Consider the following 18,502-nt stretch of genomic DNA (forward strand, 5'->3'; position numbering starts at 1 on the left):
CCACCCCACCTACCCAACCTCCTCCAATGTACAGTTTCTACGTCAAATGTATATACACTCTTTTTCTGGACACTTTTTGTATCACAAACAGTACTGTATTTGCAAATCTGGTATGTCATAAATGTATAGATGTAGCAGTACTGTCTATCTGTATGTCGTGTGTGTCATATATGTTATGATGAAGTCTTTCTCTGGTCTGCATCCCCTTAACAATTGTATGTATTGAGCTGTACTGTCCTGTACCCATTCTGCAATCTGTTAATAAACTTTTCAATCAATCAACCAAACAGGCTTGCCCAGTGAGAGGATTCTCCGGCGCTGCAGCTGGACCCTATTGAAGAGATGAGGCAGATGAGTGAAACTGGGCGCGCCCCCCCCCCCCCGGGCCCCGCCCTCCCCCTGGGCCCCGCCCCCCCTGTGAGAGACACCGCCTCAAAATGCGCGCTCCCGGTGATGCTTCATTTGGTTTCTCAGGTGCGGCAGCGAGCAACAGGTGCGCCACAAACACTGCTGCGAGACGCGACAACCACTACAAGTTATTTTCTAAAGGCAAAAAAGAGTATTTTCTGAGTATTTTGAAGAAATCAACAGAAGCTTTTTCTTTGGGGATTTATTTAGCATATTTATAGAGACACAAAAAAAAGTTTAACTATATAGGCCGAACCCGACAGGAGTTTAAGAGGACTGGAAGATTAGATTTTTTATTTTTACTTTGACGGCTCCCAGCTTTACTCTCTACTGCCTTAAATTAATTAAATTAAAGGGCTTATTATTAAAATGGCCAACAAAGGCATGCAGCTGTTGGGCTTCGCCCTGTCGCTCTGCGGGTTGATCGGGTTGATAATCGGCACCATGCTGCCCCAGTGGAAGATGAGCGCCTACGTCGGGGACAACATCATCACCGCTATCGCCATGTACTCCGGCCTGTGGATGTCCTGCGCCTTCCAGAGCACCGGGCAGATCCAGTGCAAGGTGTACGACTCCATCCTGCAGCTGGACAGTAAGTCACCCACTTATTAATAATAATGATTCTCTATAGACCTGTGTTTGTAACAGTTTTTAAGGAAAATAATTCCGCCACAACTTTTAGCTGTAGGCCTCTACTTTGAATCTATACCAGTGGTATCTACCCACACGGGTATCGTTTCATTTAAGTTTTCTTTTAATGCATAGGCGAGGCTTCACTGTTTGTATAGGCCCATTGTATTTTAATAAAACCTGCACTTATTAGGCCTAGTGTTTAGAAGAGGCCTACACCACCTCTTCTGTTTCTGCCATCATTGTGTGGAAATATTGTTGCAGTCTGCTCAACAATCTCATTAACTCCGTCTTTTCTATCCTCTCCAAATGTAAAAAGTTTCTTTTTGATTCGTTTGCATAGCGGGCGCACCTGCAGCTTATTGTGGCAACTTGAGCCTAATAAGGGAAATGGTGGCAGAGAGCCACTCCCTGTCGCAGGAGAACCGGAATGAAAAGGATTATTTTCCACTGATACCTGGATATTACTGTGTTGCCTTGTCATTGCCTTTTTTAGGCAATGATTATCTTGTCGCCATTGTCGTGTAGGCCTGCTGTGGGGGATGGGGGGGGGGGGGGGGGGCACATAGTGATGGTCTAAACACCACCTTTATCTCTGTCATCTGTTTAGTCAACATGGAGTCAAGTCACTATGCACTGCAGTTGTGGAGTTGTCTCTCGCATCAAATTAATTTAACATTACACTGATACTACTACTAATAATTGATACATTAAATGTATAAGCGCTTTTCAATGATGGAAAACAAAATATATACTAAATTTGATCCGAGATTAAACGCTGATTTGAAGAGGTGCATTTCATCCCTGGTGGGTATTGTAGGCAGGGGGTGGGTGGGTGGGGGTAGCAGAGGAAAAGGCCCCATCACCCCCACGTTCAGTGCTTGGTCCTTATTGGGGCGTTGACATGTGCTGATGTAAGGCGGTGCCCTCGGGGCTGTTGGAGTGGGAGGGGGGGGGGGGGGGGGGGGGGCGACGACTCAGGAGGAGTTTGAAGTGGATACGGTGGAGATTTTGAAGGACGTGGGGTGACAGTGTGTGGGAAAAATCAACGCCTGGTGGGAGTTCTGGGCATATTGCGGTTTGTCGAATAGTTTGGAGGAGATGCCATACAGGGTGGGGGTGGGTGGTAGGGTCTAACATTTTGATCGCTATATATTTAGAAATTTGGACGGTAACTATATGGTTATGGTAGGATTTAGTTGAACTGTTTTGGGACTTAATTGACATTAGCAGTTAACGTTAGGATATAATCTTTACTCGCACATGTGCTCCTAAATATTTTTTCCCGGTTCGCACGCATCACATTTAGTAAAAAATTTACATTTGTAAATGTGAAAAAGTCTTTTTTACATTCAAAGAGCCTAAAAGTAGCCATATACCGGTACATCTAGTAGAGTACAGATCTCTACCGGTACCGTGGCATGGATTTCTACCGGTTCAACCGTTATACCGACCACACCCCTACCGTAAAGTAGGCTACTGCAGTAATGGAGTTGTGCAGTGAACTATAGGCGGCACTGATAACTGAATTTGAAGTAATCCTATTTTGTTCGGTGGCACCAACCAAAACCACCCATTCCAGTTTTACCTGGCGGTATACACTCTGCCCCAATGCTCACACGTTACAGGCGGAACAAAACTGGAAATATCTTTCTATCCATTGTTCAAGAGAACTTCAGGGTAGTAACTCGCCCCACTCCATTCTAACATTTCTAGAACAGTCTGGTCTCATCTCTTAACCAGTTCACCTTTTTGGGTTTAGCATATTATGGGTCACCTATTGTGTGTCATCCGCTCCCGTCATCCATTGTCCTTTGTCATCCTGCCAGTGTAAATTCCATTGTAGTCCCAAGCATTGGATTTCTACGGTTGTAACCGCACCACACACACTTACTGATGTTGAAGCATTGGATCTCTATGGTTGTAACCCCACCACACACACTTACTGATGTTGAAGCATTGGATCTCTATGGTTGTAACCCCACCACACACACTTACTGATGTTGAAACATTGGATCTCTATGGTTGTAACCCCACCACACACACTTACTGATGTTGAAGCATTGGATTTCTACGGTTGTAACCCCACCACACACACACTTACTGATGTTGAAGCATTGGATTTCTACGGTTGTAACCCCACCACACACACACTTACTGATGTTGAAGCATTGGATCTCTATGGTTGTAACCCCACCACACACACTTACTGATGTTGAAGCATTGGATCTCTATGGTTGTAACCCCACCACACACACTTACTGATGTTGAAGCATTGGATCTCTATGGTTGTAACCCCACCACACACACTTACTGATGTTGAAGCATTGGATCTCTATGGTTGTAACCCCACCACACACACTTACTGATGTTGAAGCATTGGATCTCTATGGTTGTAACCCCACCACACACACTTACTGATGTTGAAGCATTGGATCTCTATGGTTGTAACCCCACCACACACTTACTGATGTTGAAGCATTGGATCTCTATGGTTGTAACTACTAACCCACCACACACACTTACTGATGTTGGGTTCAGTGACTGTAGAGTTCAGTTAATGGACGACTTATTATCCCCTCCTCCTGTAATGTAATTTTCACCCTGTGCCCCGTGTGTCTGCTCTATACTGGTGTATTCTGATGACATAAGACGACTCCCACCCTAACCGGTTCCTCCCAACTTGTTTACACAACGGTGTCTCTTTAGCGGGTTGTAAAACCATTTTTCTGTTTGACTTGGCTATCATCAAAAACCTTTTTGATAAGATGTATTGTTTTTATGGATACGTTATCGCCTCTTTAAACACTTAACACGAGCCGGCGTTGATAAAACGCGCCACGGTTAAAGCCACACGCTGGATACCGAGCAGGTCGGTAAATGATGGCCGACTATAGGACTTGAATGAATGAGAACTTTAACAGATTGCAGAATGGGTACAATACAGTACGGCTCGATACACATAATTGTTAAGGGGATGCAGACCAGAGAAATACGTTCGTCTTGTTTACATCAGGGTCCCCCATTTTCAATTCATAATGACATTTATGACATGCACAACATACATGACATCATGACATTTATGGCATTCAGAGGTAGTACTGTTACATTTGTGACATACAGTACTGTTACCCAGAGATCCTAACAGAAAATATATACATGATGGGCAGGAGACTGTACATTAGGAGGGGGTGGGCGGGTGGGAGAAAAATATACATACGATGGGGAGAGAATATATACATACAGTGGGGAGAAGACTGTTTGGGTGTTTTGATCCAGTGAAAATAAGCTTGTTAAAAAAAATTGGGGAAGGCATTTTCACTGAACAATTTGACGTTGTTGTTGTTGAATACTCTGGCGTTTTCTGAGGAGATACTGATGTTTTCTGGGGGCATACTGAACAACATTACCCACCTTAACAGACGCCAGTTATTTCAACTCACAGTAGGCCCTGTGTTCTCTCTTGAGAGATTTGAGGCGGGGCGCCATGCACCTGCTAAAAGGGCAGGCTATCGGCACGCACGCAGTGAGGGAGTGTCTTCACAAGAGTGAAACCTGAACTCCCCCACTGTGTCTCTCTCTCTCTCCCCCACCATTACTGGTTAGACGGGTTCCATCTGACTCAACACGCAGATGCAAACACACACACGACTCCCTCCCGGTCAGAGCCAGTTTCTGTTGTGCTATGAGATACAGGAGGAGTATTTCATTGACTTAAATTTTGTTTTGTGGTGACTCACCATAGCAAAGCAAAATTCAACACCTTTTTTTAGATTAACACTGGGTATAAAATATTGTATTAGTACAATTGAGTAATAGTACAGAGTTGTAGTAGTAGTATTATGTACAGTGATACAGGTATAAAGACACTTCTCTGAGATTTTTTATACCAAAATAAGGAAATGTTTGTTTCTTGGGAGACCTGACCTGCAATGCTATGCTAGTTATGGCTAGCAACCTTTTTTTCTTTTTTAAACTGCGGTTTAAAATGTAAAATCCCCTGCATTATCAGAGAGAAATGTATATTAAAAGGCGTTGTTCATGGAGACCACAGCTAAATGAACCACAGACAAAGCTAGGAGCAATCTATTAAGTCTATTTAATGTTCCTAATAGCTGCAGCAAAGCCTGTAGACTTTGGAGCAGCCAGAAAATATGTTGCCCATGAGACTGAGGTCGATACTGAGAGCTCAATGACCTCTTCTCAGACAATTCTCAAACGGTCTCGAACAACGTACTGCGTTGCTCCTTAGGGGCCTTTTTTTTAGGGGAAATCATTCGGATATCTGTGAGCAAAAGGTGATATCTAAATTAACAGTACAGACCAATGACGCCAACACAAATGTTTTCCACATGCTAGCTAGCGGGATAACGTTGGCATTAGGGATGGGTACCGAATTTGGTACTCTTAAAGGTACTTACCGAAACATGTCGGTATTACAGAGTATCGATTCACGTGAGATACCAAATAATAATAATTAAAAAAAAATTACACTTTTTTTTTTCTTTTTTTTTTGCCTTTTTTTCTTAAATCAAATCAAATTTATTTGTAAGGCCCGACAACACACATTAATGTCCCCATGGGCCGTACACGTCTTCTTTAAACAAGTCAAGAAGAAACATAACTAAGTCAAGAACAGAACAAGAACACCATAAGGTCCAACAAATTTTAAATAAATGCAAATAAATTAAAGAATGCAAGCACTCCCAGACATACCCCACGCGAAGGTAAGGAAAAACTCACTAAAACCTAACAATAGGGAAAAATGCTCCACAGGCAGTGTGGAGGAGAGAAACCTTAGAAGGGCCATTCAAGGGGGGATCTCCCTTCTTAGATGTCGGTGATAGTAGTGTTGCAGACTGCAGCTGCCAACACAATTGTTGTGAGAAAGTGTTATCATCTGCAAACATTTGGCCAACTCCATTGTTGTTACTATCGAGTCCTGCAACACGCTTCATTGTCTTACTTTGCCGAGTAGTCCATTTAGTCATAATCTCCTGTTCATCATTTCAGTACTGTTGTAAATGGAATCGCTGTTTTTATATACTGTTTATCACCTTCATGGTTTCGACGAGTGTAAAATAACCGCTGAGTTAATGACCCTACTGCCTGCCCTTCCAGGTTCTCTCCAGGCGACCCGCGCCCTGATGATCGTGAGCATCCTGGTGACCGTGGCCGGGCTGGGCGTGGCCACCATGGGCATGAAGTGCACCACCTGTGGAGGAGACGACAAAGTAAAGAAGTCCCGCACTGCCATGGCCGGCGGAATCATCCTCCTCATTGGCTGTAAGAAAAACCATAACATTTTAGAATTGAGTTGGGTCATTTTTCTTCACTCGTCATTGTCAGGTGAAACGTTGCAGCATTTCCCTTCAGTCTCTCTAAAAAAATTGGCATTCTTTGCATTCCTTATTATTGCATTTATGGGGCAATGCTAGGAACAGGCTCGCAAGGACGGCTGAGAATGCGAACAATGTTGATGATGCTTGAAAAGTTACCTGCCGACTTGTCCATAGTTGGGTTGTATTGATGGGGAAATACCAGACTATACCTAAATGAGCCTAGTGAAGCCCTTTGGCTTCTGGTATATAAACAAACACCGCTCCATGTTGGACTGAGGAGCTGGTGGGAGTATCCTGCAGGAGGTAGGGGCTCTCTGAATAAATGGATTTCAGATAATTAATTAAAATGTATTTATAACCACGTGATCCCAGTAATTAATGGTCAAGTCGACCCCTTTCTCGGTTGTCGGTTTTCCTCATGGGATAGGATGTTCCTCACTATCTCAGAAATCATTGCGATGTATCGAGGACATTGTAAATGTTTGAGATAAGATCACGGCACCTTTTGTCCAGTGCTGATGAAACAACTTGGCCTTTTTTACATATACTGTGTGATGCAAATCCTATCTTGGATAACGAGAAGACATGTTATTGCCGATGATTGCATGGTGCTTTTGAAAGGGTCAGGATTGCTCCATGAATTGATGTCTTCCCTTAAAGGGGAATACCGCCCATTTTAAGAATTCACATTGTTCTTGGTGTGCCCCAGGACCGTTGAGTCAGTATTTGTGAGCACACACCACTATCTCCTAAAGCTTGGAATCGGTGAGGGAACTCCAATTGGTGATGTAACTGGGATGGTGTAATCTGTGGCTTCTCCATATGAATGGGGCTCTTGACTTTTCTTTTAGGCCATAAATTGTTTGCGTGAGCTCTTGCAACCAAATTAGATTTATATTATAGCATTGCTAGAAGATTTTAACCTGAAATTAGAACCTCATTTTGGTGCAAGAGCTCACACAAACATTTTATGTCCTCCATGAAGTCGGAGCCCCATTCATTGTCTATCCCAGTTTGGATGGTTCAGAGAGGGTTCCGTCTCTGGCTTCTTGCTTTAGGATAGAAAGGGTGCATGTTCACAAATACTGACTGTCTGTACTTCAATCGGTTAAAACGATTACAGATTATGGTGGAATTGTTGGCGATCAAGGATTTAAATTGACTAAAGGAGACCAAAGTAGTGAGTTTTAGTTTGTAAGATGTTCCATGTGTCAGGAGCTAAAAGCAGACTCCCCTAGTTCAGCACAAACTCCAATACTGTACAATGCCACTTATTGTTGACTGCTGCAAGTGTGTCCCTTTGCTGGCTTTGTTGTATACAGTTGTAAGTGGCTTTAGATAAGTGTTAGCTAAATGAGAGGAGCCTGGAAAACCGTAACTTGTGTGAATGATGTGAATCTCCCTTAAGGAAATTGAATGTTCAGTATCGTCATGGTATTGGAAAATGTATTTGCAGCAAATTAGCTACATCACACAACCTCTCCGATAAGGTTACCTGTTGGCCAGCCTTTCAGACAGAAAATAACAGTGGAGCCAGAACAGAACTGCGTCTGCATTTGATCTCGTCTGTCGATGTAAAATTAATTGGGTATATTGTTAGTAAGTTAGCCATGTAATAAGCGGGATAATGTATAGCTATACTCTATCATTGTCGCAAAATAATTGACCTTCACTGACGTTTAAAACACCTCAGCGCTGCGCCTCGGTATTTTAAACTCTGTCGGTCAATTATTTTGCGACAATGACCTCGTAGCTATACATTATCCCTTACATATATTTTAGAGCAAGAATTTGGAGAATTTCCTATTGGGTATCAATAAAGCATCCATCTATACTGATCCAAGTGATCTCGGGACAATTTTGTTACAAGTCTGCTGAAGAAAAACCATCATATTCCTTTATTTTTATTTAAGTGTTCCTTTTCAAGATTCCCTTAATAATCCAAATGATGTTCCTTTCTCCAGCTTTGTCTGCCATCGTCGCCTGCGCCTGGTTTGCTCACAACATCATCCAAGCGTTCCACAATCCATTCACCCCCGTCAACACCAAGTAAGGTTATTCATCTCAATCTGGATTCTTTGTTTTTATGGAGAGTAAGGCAGTAGGAAGGCTGAGAGGGAGACACGAGAGAAGGTTCTTTATTGAGACAGTAGGAAGGCTGAGAGGGACACAAAGTACAGTAGACACAGGAGAGAAGGTTCTTTATTGAGACAGTAGGAAGGCTGAGAGGGAGATGCAGGAGAGAAGGTTCTTTATTGAGACAGTAGGAAGGCTGAGAGGGAGACACAGGAGAGAAGATTCTTTATTGAGACAGCAGGAAGGCTGAGAGGGAGACGCAGGAGAGAAGGTTCTTTATTGAGACAGTAGGAAGGCTGAGAGGGACACAAAGTACAGTAGACACAGGAGAGAAGGTTCTTTATTGAGACAGCAGGAAGGCTGAGAGGGAGACAGAATAGAGGAGACACAGGAGAGAAGGTTCTTTATTGAGACAGTAGGAAGGCTGAGAGGGAGACAAAGTACAGTAGACGCAGGAGAGAAGGTTCTTTATTGAGACAGTAGGAAGGCTGAGAGGGACACAGAGTAGAGGAGACACAGGAGAGAAGGTTCTTTATTGAGACAGTAGGAAGGCTGAGAGGGAGACAGAGTAGAGGAGACACAGGAGAGAAGGTTCTTTATTGAGACGGTAGGAAGGCTGAGAGGGAGACAAAGTAGAGTAGACACAGGAGAGAAGGTTCTTTATCGAGACAGCAGGAAGGCTGAGAGGGAGACAGAGTAGAGGAGACACATGAGAGAAGGTTCTTTATTGAGACAGCAGGAAGGCTGAGGGGGAGAGACAGCGAAGGGGAGACACAGGAGAGAAGGTTCTTTATTGAGATGGTAGGAAGGCTGAGACAGTAGGAAGGCTGAGAGGGACACAAAGTACAGTAGACACAGGAGAGAAGGTTCTTTATTGAGACAGTAGGAAGGCTGAGAGGGACACAAAGTACAGTAGACACAGGAGAGAAGGTTCTTTATTGAGACAGCAGGAAGGCTGAGAGGGAGACACAGGAGAGAAGGTTCTTTATTGAGACAGTAGGAAGGCTGAGAGGGAGACAGAATAGAGGAGACACATGAGAGAAGGTTCTTTATTGAGACAGCAGGAAGGCTGAGAGGGAGACACGGGAGAGAAGGTTCTTTATTGAGACAGTAGGAAGGCTGAGAGGGACACAAAGTACAGTAGACACAGGAGAGAAGGTTCTTTATTGAGACAGCAGGAAGGCTGAGAGGGAGACAGAATAGAGGAGACACAGGAGAGAAGGTTCTTTATTGAGCCAGTAGGAAGGCTGAGAGGGAGACAGAATAGAGGAGACACAGGAGAGAAGGTTCTTTATTGAGACGGCAGGAAGGCTGAGAGGGAGACGGAATAGAGGAGACACGGGAGAGGTGGTTCTTTATTGAGACAGTAGGAAGGCTGAGAGGGAGACGGAATAGAGGAGACACGGGAGAGGAGGTTCTTTATTGAGATGGTAGGAAGGCTGAGACAGTAGGAAGGCTGAGAGGGAGACAGAGAGGAGACACGGGAGAGAAGGTTCTTTATTGAGACAGTAGGAAGGCTGAGTAGGGGACACACAGGAGACTGTTCTTTATTAACCCTTCTAAGCCCGAGTGGTCCGGTACTTTACCGACAATAATTTCATGCTATAAATTGATCAATATAGTCCGTATTACTTAATTAATGTAGCATTTCTTTTTCAAATGTAGCCAAGAATAAAGACCCTAACCCTATCAAAACAGCAGTGGGTGTATATTTTCAGCACTGTTTGTTTACCAATGATTTAAAGTTTTCTATGAATACATATGAGTTTATAGAAATCTCAGACGCTAGGAAATGGCGCAGTCAAACGTGAGTAGTCCTATGAAAGAAGAGACCCAGGGCTTTCGATGGGCTTTTGAATTTCATAAAACTACACTACACTGTCAAACTTGGAGCTGTCTGGTGTGAAATACTTTTTATAGTTATTTTTCGTGATTTATGTTTCACGGGTCGAACAAACCTGAACGTTATTGCCATAAAAGAGAACATGGTTTGTTTCTTTACCATGTGAACGTCTAGGGAAAAACAGCGCATCTTAATCTGATGAAAAATGGCTGATAATAGTTGGTATGTTAAGCCAAAAGAGTAATGGTTGGACATTAAATGTTAAAGCCAACAGAGTAATAGTTGGTATATTGAATGTTAAAGTCAATAGAGTGATAGTTGGTATATTGAATGTTAAAGTCAATAGAGTGATAGTTGGTATATTGAATGTTAAAGTCAATAGAGTGATAGTTGGTATATTGAATGTTAAAGTCAATAGAGTGATAGTTGGTGTATTGAATGTTAAAGTCAATAGAGTGATAGTTGGTGTATTTAATGTTAAAGTCAATAGAGTGATAGTTGGTATATTGAATGTTAAAGTCAATAGAGTGATAGTTGGTATATTGAATGTTAAAGTCAATAGAGTGATAGTTGGTATATTGAATGTTAAAGTCAATAGAGTGATAGTTTGTATATTGAATGTTAAAGTCAATAGAGTGATAGTTGGTATATTGAATGTTAAAGTCAATAGAGTGATAGTTGGTATATTGAATGTTAAAGTCAATAGAGTGATAGTTGGTATATTGAATGTTAAAGTCAATAGAGTGATAGTTGGTATATTGAATGTTAAAGTCAATAGAGTGATAGTTGGTATATTGAATGTTAAAGTCAATAGAGTGATGGTTGGTATATTGAATGTTAAAGTCAATAGAGTGATGGTTGGTATATTGAATGTTAAAGTCAATAGAGTAATAGTTGGTATATTTAAATGTTAAAGTCAATAGAGTAATAGTTGGTATATTGAATGTTAAAGTCAATAGAGTGATAGTTGGTATATTGAATGTTAAAGTCAATAGAGTAATAGTTGGTATATTTAAATGTTAAAGTCAATAGAGTGATAGTTGGTATATTGAATGTTAAAGTCAATAGAGTGATAGTTGGTATATTGAATGTTAAAGTCAATAGAGTAATAGTTGGTATATTTAAATGTTAAAGTCAATAGAGTGATAGTTGGTAGTATATTAAATGTTAAAGCCAACAGAGTAATGGTTATATAGTAGTTATATTCTGACTCTTATGAATCCATTTCCAGGGACCGAAACTAAAGCCCGCCGCCCGCCAGGGGCGGGCTGTTTTTACCTTTGGCGCATGACACTTAGAGGGCTGCCCGCCGTGTGGCGTGTAGACGTGTAGTTCATAACTTCATAACGATACTCTTGTGCGAGTACAGATTATAGCCGCTCGTCTTTTTTTTCTCCGCCGCGAGATCGTTAAAAAACTACAAGTCCCACATCGCACTCAAGTCAACGGTCCAATCACAGTAGAGTGACGTAACTGGTTTCATGAGAAAAAAAGCAAATGACCAATTCGAAGCTATCATTTGGCTTGTTTACTTCCATCTGCTCTAGTCTATATCGGACCTCCAAGAGCTAACGTTACTGTTTAAACAATGACCCAGTCAACTATTCACTTTTAGTTTAATACATGACGAGGCATTGTCTAACGGTATCTAGCTGGCTAGCTACTGATAGCTGTTGATATCAACAAATGCTCCAGCAATAGTCTACTCGAGTGCATAATACCTCCGGTCCCTCGTTAGCTAGCTTAGCTAGCTCACGTTGATCCATCTGTCCCAGTAAACTAAATTGTCTTAACGTTATCTACCGGGCTAGCAGTAGCTACAGATAGCTCCTGATATCAATGTCTTATAACATTGATTGAATGCGTATTCTAGCTGAGGGCATGTTGAATGTGATTTGACAAAAGAACGGTAACGTTATAAATAGGTCCAGCTGCATCGCCGGAGAATCCTTGCATGCTGAATGTAGGGTCTAGCTGAATATAGGGTCTAGCTGCAGGGCCGGAGAATCCTTGCTGGAGCTGGAGGCTACTCAAGTATACACACAGACAGTGGAGCTGTTTGCAGATAGCAAGCATTTTGACTTATTGCGTGGTGGCGATGTCTCGCAGATAATACAAGTATGATTATATAATATATATTTTATTTAAACATTTTTTTTTTTATATAAAATATATATATATTTTTTTTTAATCAAAAAAATTTTGGCAGGTAAGAAATATGCTTGGCGGGTAGACTCTTCCCATCTACCCGCCACTGGCCGGTGAGTCAAAAAGTTAATTTCGCTCCCTGCATTTCTAATGGTTAACATGCATCTAAAGGTTCTGACTCTATGAATCCATTCCTAATGAAATTTAAAACGCCAGTATTTAAAATGCACCTCAAACATGATGTAATTATGACGCATAAACCCTTTCAATGCCTTGGTAGCAGTTTTAGAGAGTTACTTTGCTTTTAGAAATATATAATTTAACTCTACTCTTGACTCTTAACTTATGTGGAGCAAAACGAGCAGGTTGACTACAAAAGAAAATACTGAATCATATATAAAGTTAGAAATATAGACTATTGTACTCATGAACTCCTAATATATTCTACAGTATGTGCTTGGAAGATGGTAGATGGTCATGCTGAATTTGAATTAAACGGTTCGGGTCGATACTAATAAAAAATGCTTCCTTTTTATATTTCTTAAAGTAATCATTTGTTTGGCTACTGTTACCATCTCCATGATTTATGGATGAGTGAACAAATAACTAGGCCAAGAGACTAGTTACAACAAGACTAGGCCCTCTTTGATGATTTATTGAACAGCTCACTAAATAGTTACTCTACTGGTTGTACTGTACTGTACCCATCCTGCAATCTGTTGATTAAAGTTTTCAATCAATGCTACTTACTGAAAGCTGAACACATCTATTTAAAAAAAAAAAAGGTAACAAGTTCATAATGTGTACCTTACACTCTGATATTAGTGTATATTGACTCCAGTATACTTGGGGTTATCCCATACTCTGCATAAGGGTTTCTAAATGTAATTTATTTGTCTGCATGCTTGAGGCTGTGTCCTGTTCCTCTGTAGGCAACTATAGGTGATTCTTTCTAAGAGCAGCACCACCTCCTCTGTACACTACAGACCCTAATCCCAAACCCCCTCTCTCTCCTGCAGGTATGAGTTTGGGTCTGCCATCTTCATCGCCTGGGCCGGGGCCTTCCTGGACGTGATCGGAGGCGGCATGCTGGCGGCGTCCTGTCCCAGGGCCAAGACCACGCCCAAGTACCCCATCTCCAACCGGCCCCCTAGCAGCTCAAAGGAGTACGTTTGAGCAGGACGCCACCTAGTGTCCCAAATGGTCACCGTCGGGATGAGACCCTAGTGTCTGTGAGGTTATTAACATCCACACTGGTACAACATCGAAGCAGCGTTCCGGTTCTTGTAAAGTTGATCCTATAGCTCGTATCCTGTTTTTATTGTTATTTTTTTATGTCATGTTTTTAAACTTTTTTTTTGATCAAGGGGGTTATCCTAATGTTATAGATATTGTGAGAATATCAAAATGAATCTGCTGTAAATGTCAATAAAGAATTTTCGATAACGGCTCATGATGTTTACGTCTGTCTTGAGGGAGAACGGAGCGTGAGTGTCGGAGACTCGGGGATGACTCGCACTCTTCACTCCATGCTGCGAGGTGCATAATGCAGGAAGCGGAATGATTCGTTCTTCACTGCATGCGGGCACAGGCAAGATGCATTATTAAGCATAATTACTCGTTATTCATTCCATGCATGCACGGGCGAGATGCATTAAGCATATTTACTGTACTCTCCGACAATGACCTCAGAACTACTACACCATCCAAGAGAAGCCAGTGGCTGTCATTATGTCCCTGTACTTGTGCCTTTTTGTCATGGTCAACACCACTACATTTAGAACAAAGTAGTATTGTGTGCTACATAACCATATGTTTTGTTCCATGTGTATCTCGAGTGCCTTTTCCCTGTGATAAAAAAAGATTGGATGTTTTCTCTCAGTTCCAATCCATAGATTGTAATGCAGTTGTCATTAATAACCCTCCTATAATATTGCCAAAGAATAGTTTCAATTTTCGCTTTGTCTAGTAGCCGCTGCATATACCTGAAGGATTTGGATTCCATTTATGTACTATGAGTTACCCCCCCCCCCCCCATACCTGTTGCCATAGTAACCAAATGTTTCATTTATTTTTTATTGCAAGGTTGTTTTATTTTTGTGATTTGTTAATTTGATCATGTCTGTATATATAATAAAATTGAAAAATCATCTTTGGCTAATGATTTTCTCAGCGAAAGACACAAATGAAAAGAACTCAAAACGACAGTGATTTGGGATAGAAACTGGCACACATATATAATACGTGTGTGTGTATATACTGTATGTGTGTACAGTGACTATAGTGGAAAACTTGCACCCCCTCTATGGGGAGCTAGCCAAGATGATTATTTTGATATTGAAATCATGATTAACACTTTGGATGCCAGCCACGCGTTTTGTCATTAGTTCATGCCGACCGTTGAGTGCCCGCCAACGCTATATAGCGTTTGTTTGTCGTATTTTTTTTTTATTGGCGATTTGAATTCATATTTCATCAATCGAGCCTCAGGTTAACTGCACCCCATTACTTTAGACTGACGAAGGGGGGGCAGTTTCCTCATTTTACTTTTCCGTCAAGGCCAACTGAAGAATCCATTGTGATCGCCGGCCCGGAAAACGCGTGGATTATGTATTTACAGTACCCAACACTGTAATCAATAAGCGTGATCGATATTTGGAATGGCAATCAGGAATTGGAATCATCTTTTTGGATAACATCTGATCTGAGGTAAGGAATTTATTTTACCAGTCTTAGGATAATCAGAGCTATTTTCACCTATATATCAGCGTTTGCCCTATGCGTGTGTGTGTGTGTGATCGCTGATGAGGAAATGAGAGAATCGATTTTTCAGATCGCCTCTATAGCGTGCATAAGTACACATATACTATCAATAATCTAGCGTTTATTTCAAAACGATTCATAAATAGGCCGAAAAATTACAACGTTTTTGTGTATGCCAGAATATTCCAGTAAATGCCGATTATCACAGAATCTTTATATTTTCCTTGAAAACAAGGGCTTTTCAAAATGCTATAAAACGGAAATGAAGCGATTAAAAAAACAATCCGTTTTGACAATGTTGACTGCAAACAAGTCATTGATAAACGACGGGTAGATTAGACACATAATTTAAGAATTTAAGACAGAGATTATGCGTTCACAACGCTATCATTGAAGTGGGTGGTGGCATTTAACCATGCTTTACCATGTTAATCAGTGGCACTGGAAGTGTTAAACACGATCACTCATTAATTGTAAAATGGAACATCATGATGAATTTGTTTTACCTTTCTTCTTGACCAAAGACTGCCTTTCTGTAATCTTCTACAAGTTACCAAATATATTTCAAAATAACAGGAGAAACTACCATTTAGGACAAAATGAGAGCAACGCAGCATGCAGCACAATGATTGTTTTATCTCTTATCTTGTTTTCATGCTTGTTGTGGGAAGCCAAAATCGTAATTTAAATTGAAACTATTAATCGCCCAGCCCTACGTTACATTCAGCCATACACTTGGACTTGGCCCACTACTACGACACACCACAAACTGCCTCGGCCAGTCCCTTGTGCCAAAATGCGATATTGCACAACTGATATGACAAAAAAAAAAAAAAAACGCGCCCCTCCTACTATACGTGTCACCGGCCACTGGTGCCAGTAGCCATCAGGCTACACAACCGTGGGTACGGACTGCTGCCATGTTTGGAGAACTAACGGCTGGTGAACTTGAGAACTGTTAGGTAGTCTGACTATCTGACTCAAGTCACTCAACTGCACAGAGCAGTGTGTTACTATACGGTTTGGACCATGTATACTTCAAGTTTCAAGTTTCTTTATTAGTTGTCATACAGAAATACAGGATACTTTTGTATGAAATGCTTATTTCTGTTTTGCTCCTGAGATTGTGCTAGGTAAAAAAAGATAATTATAAAAAGTATAAAATAGAAAGTCAAGTACTTAAACAAGTGTAAACAAGACAAACATTTTCAATATACAATATACAATGCAGAGTAGTTACAGTACAATATAAATGGGATGAGGTAAATGGGATGAGGTAGCTTGTGGTGCAATATACAGTGCAGGTTACAATACAGTTACAATATAAATCACTATCATCACTATTACTACTGTCTGATTGAATCCTGCCATTCACTACCGTTATCACTATCACCATTATTTCTTTGCACTTTGTTCTATGTTTTATTATTACCTATTATATCGTAACTCATTGGACGCCACGGATTAGCCTCATCCTGTAGTAGCTACCGCCACCGCTGTAAACGGTGGGAGTCGCTCACCTTGTTTGCAGGGCTATAACTATTTATATATTATAGCTATATATGCAATACTCTGGCCCATTTGACATCGAGTATCTATCGTTCAAGATGTGAAAAAGGAATATTTTTTCCATCCATATACATTCCCATTTATACTGTGGTGAATATAAGTATGATTTTAGATCAGTTTAAGGTAATTCCTGGGAGGCTAGTATTATAGCTGTGGCGCATATTATACTTAATTCATTGGCATTTCGTCCCTATACACGCTACAATAAAAAATTCAAATGCATATGATCGGTATATTATGTTCCATGAAAGGGGGGGGGGGTCATTTCTGATTAATTGATTGTCAATAACGGCATTCGTTAGTACAACAGCATACACTGATCAGGGCGATGGCTATGAAAACAATGCACAACCAAGCTGAAATTGACGTTAAATTGCTCTTACCTGTGGCCGATGAGATTCCAAAAAGAATATTCCAATTATTTGATTGCCATCTGCTAGATCGTATGTCCATTTGGCCCACACCATAACCCCCCACAGCATAATGAATCGGGCGTCCCGAAAGCGATTCAATGCGATCGGGTATACCCCTTGGTCCAGGCTACTCGAAAACTCTGCCCGGAGGAATTTCAATGATACACAGAGTCATACACAGTCACAAAGGAAGTGCGATCATCGGACGCATACCACCAGGCGGCGGTATTGGACCTTTGCGATCTCAGACACATTGCATATGGTAACACAGCCTTCCTGGGTGATTTATGAATGGAAATAGCGAATAAAATAAATAACAATCAAATAACGTGTATATACGAGGTCGGCGTTATTCGATTGGCGGACAAACGCGTATATATGCGTGAACGGCGCTGAATGAGTTAATACATAATAATAAAGATACATAATATGCCACCTATAATAAATGATAATAAAGATACATAATATGTCACCTTTAATAAATAATAATAAAGATACATAATATGTCACATAGGCAACTTGTGAGCTGGTCATTGTAAGGGATAATGCCCAACGAGTTGCACATTAACTGAACTTAATGGGCAATGTGGAAGAATGATGCATCAGAGGGCCTGCACAGAGTCCATTCAACTCAAAGAACGTGTTTATGCCTTCATTATCTCTGTCAGGGTGGCAGAGCGGCCTGCGGAGATGATTATTTCAGTCGCGTGTATGCGGTGCATAATAAACTTGTCAACTCCTTAATGATAATAATACATTTTATTTGTATAGCACCTTTCACACAAGAATTGCAGCCCAAAGTGCTTTACAGACATAAAATACTTAAAATGACAAGAAAATAAACAGAATAAAAGCAATGCAGAAAATAACAATACAAATATTGAAGCAAGAGCCAGAATTGGAGCAGAAATAGCATAAGATAGCTGCATAAACAACAATAAAATACAATAATCACAGTGTGCATGTAGTAAGTGCAAAGTGGCAGAATGCATTAAATAATAATAATAATTCATTACATTTATATATTGCTTTTCTAGACACTCAAAGCACTCCACAATGTAGGGTGGAAATTCGCCACCACTGGTAGCACCCAACCTTGGGCTACAGGCTCAATGGCTGCCATACACTGGCACCCGGCACACATCACACTACGCACTGGCTGAACGGCTCAGGAGACAGGGATTGATATCAGCCAATTAAGGGGAAGGGATGATTAGGTGGCCTTGATGTCAGAGACCTGATTGGGAATTTGGCCAGGAACGTCGGGGAACCTCCTATTCTTTGCGATAGGCGTCCTGGGTTCTTTAACG

General features: G+C 41.2%; 1 protein-coding gene across 1 annotated transcript; it reads left to right on the top strand.

The window, feature by feature from the left end:
* The first annotated feature begins 472 nt into the window (after positions 1-472).
* Positions 473-14,597, top strand: LOC311232930 (claudin-7-B-like). The gene is made up of 4 exons (XM_084319762.1): positions 473-1,000; positions 6,160-6,324; positions 8,345-8,429; positions 13,467-14,597. Exons 1-4 carry the CDS (start codon positions 778-780, stop codon positions 13,621-13,623), a joined length of 630 nt encoding a protein of 209 aa, XP_084175888.1. The 5' UTR covers positions 473-777; the 3' UTR covers positions 13,624-14,597.
* The last annotated feature ends 3,905 nt before the right edge of the window (positions 14,598-18,502 follow it).

Source organism: Notolepis coatsorum, assembly GCF_963971535.1.
Source record: "Notolepis coatsorum genome assembly, chromosome: 8".
Classification (NCBI taxonomy): Eukaryota; Metazoa; Chordata; class Actinopteri; order Aulopiformes; family Paralepididae; genus Notolepis; species Notolepis coatsorum.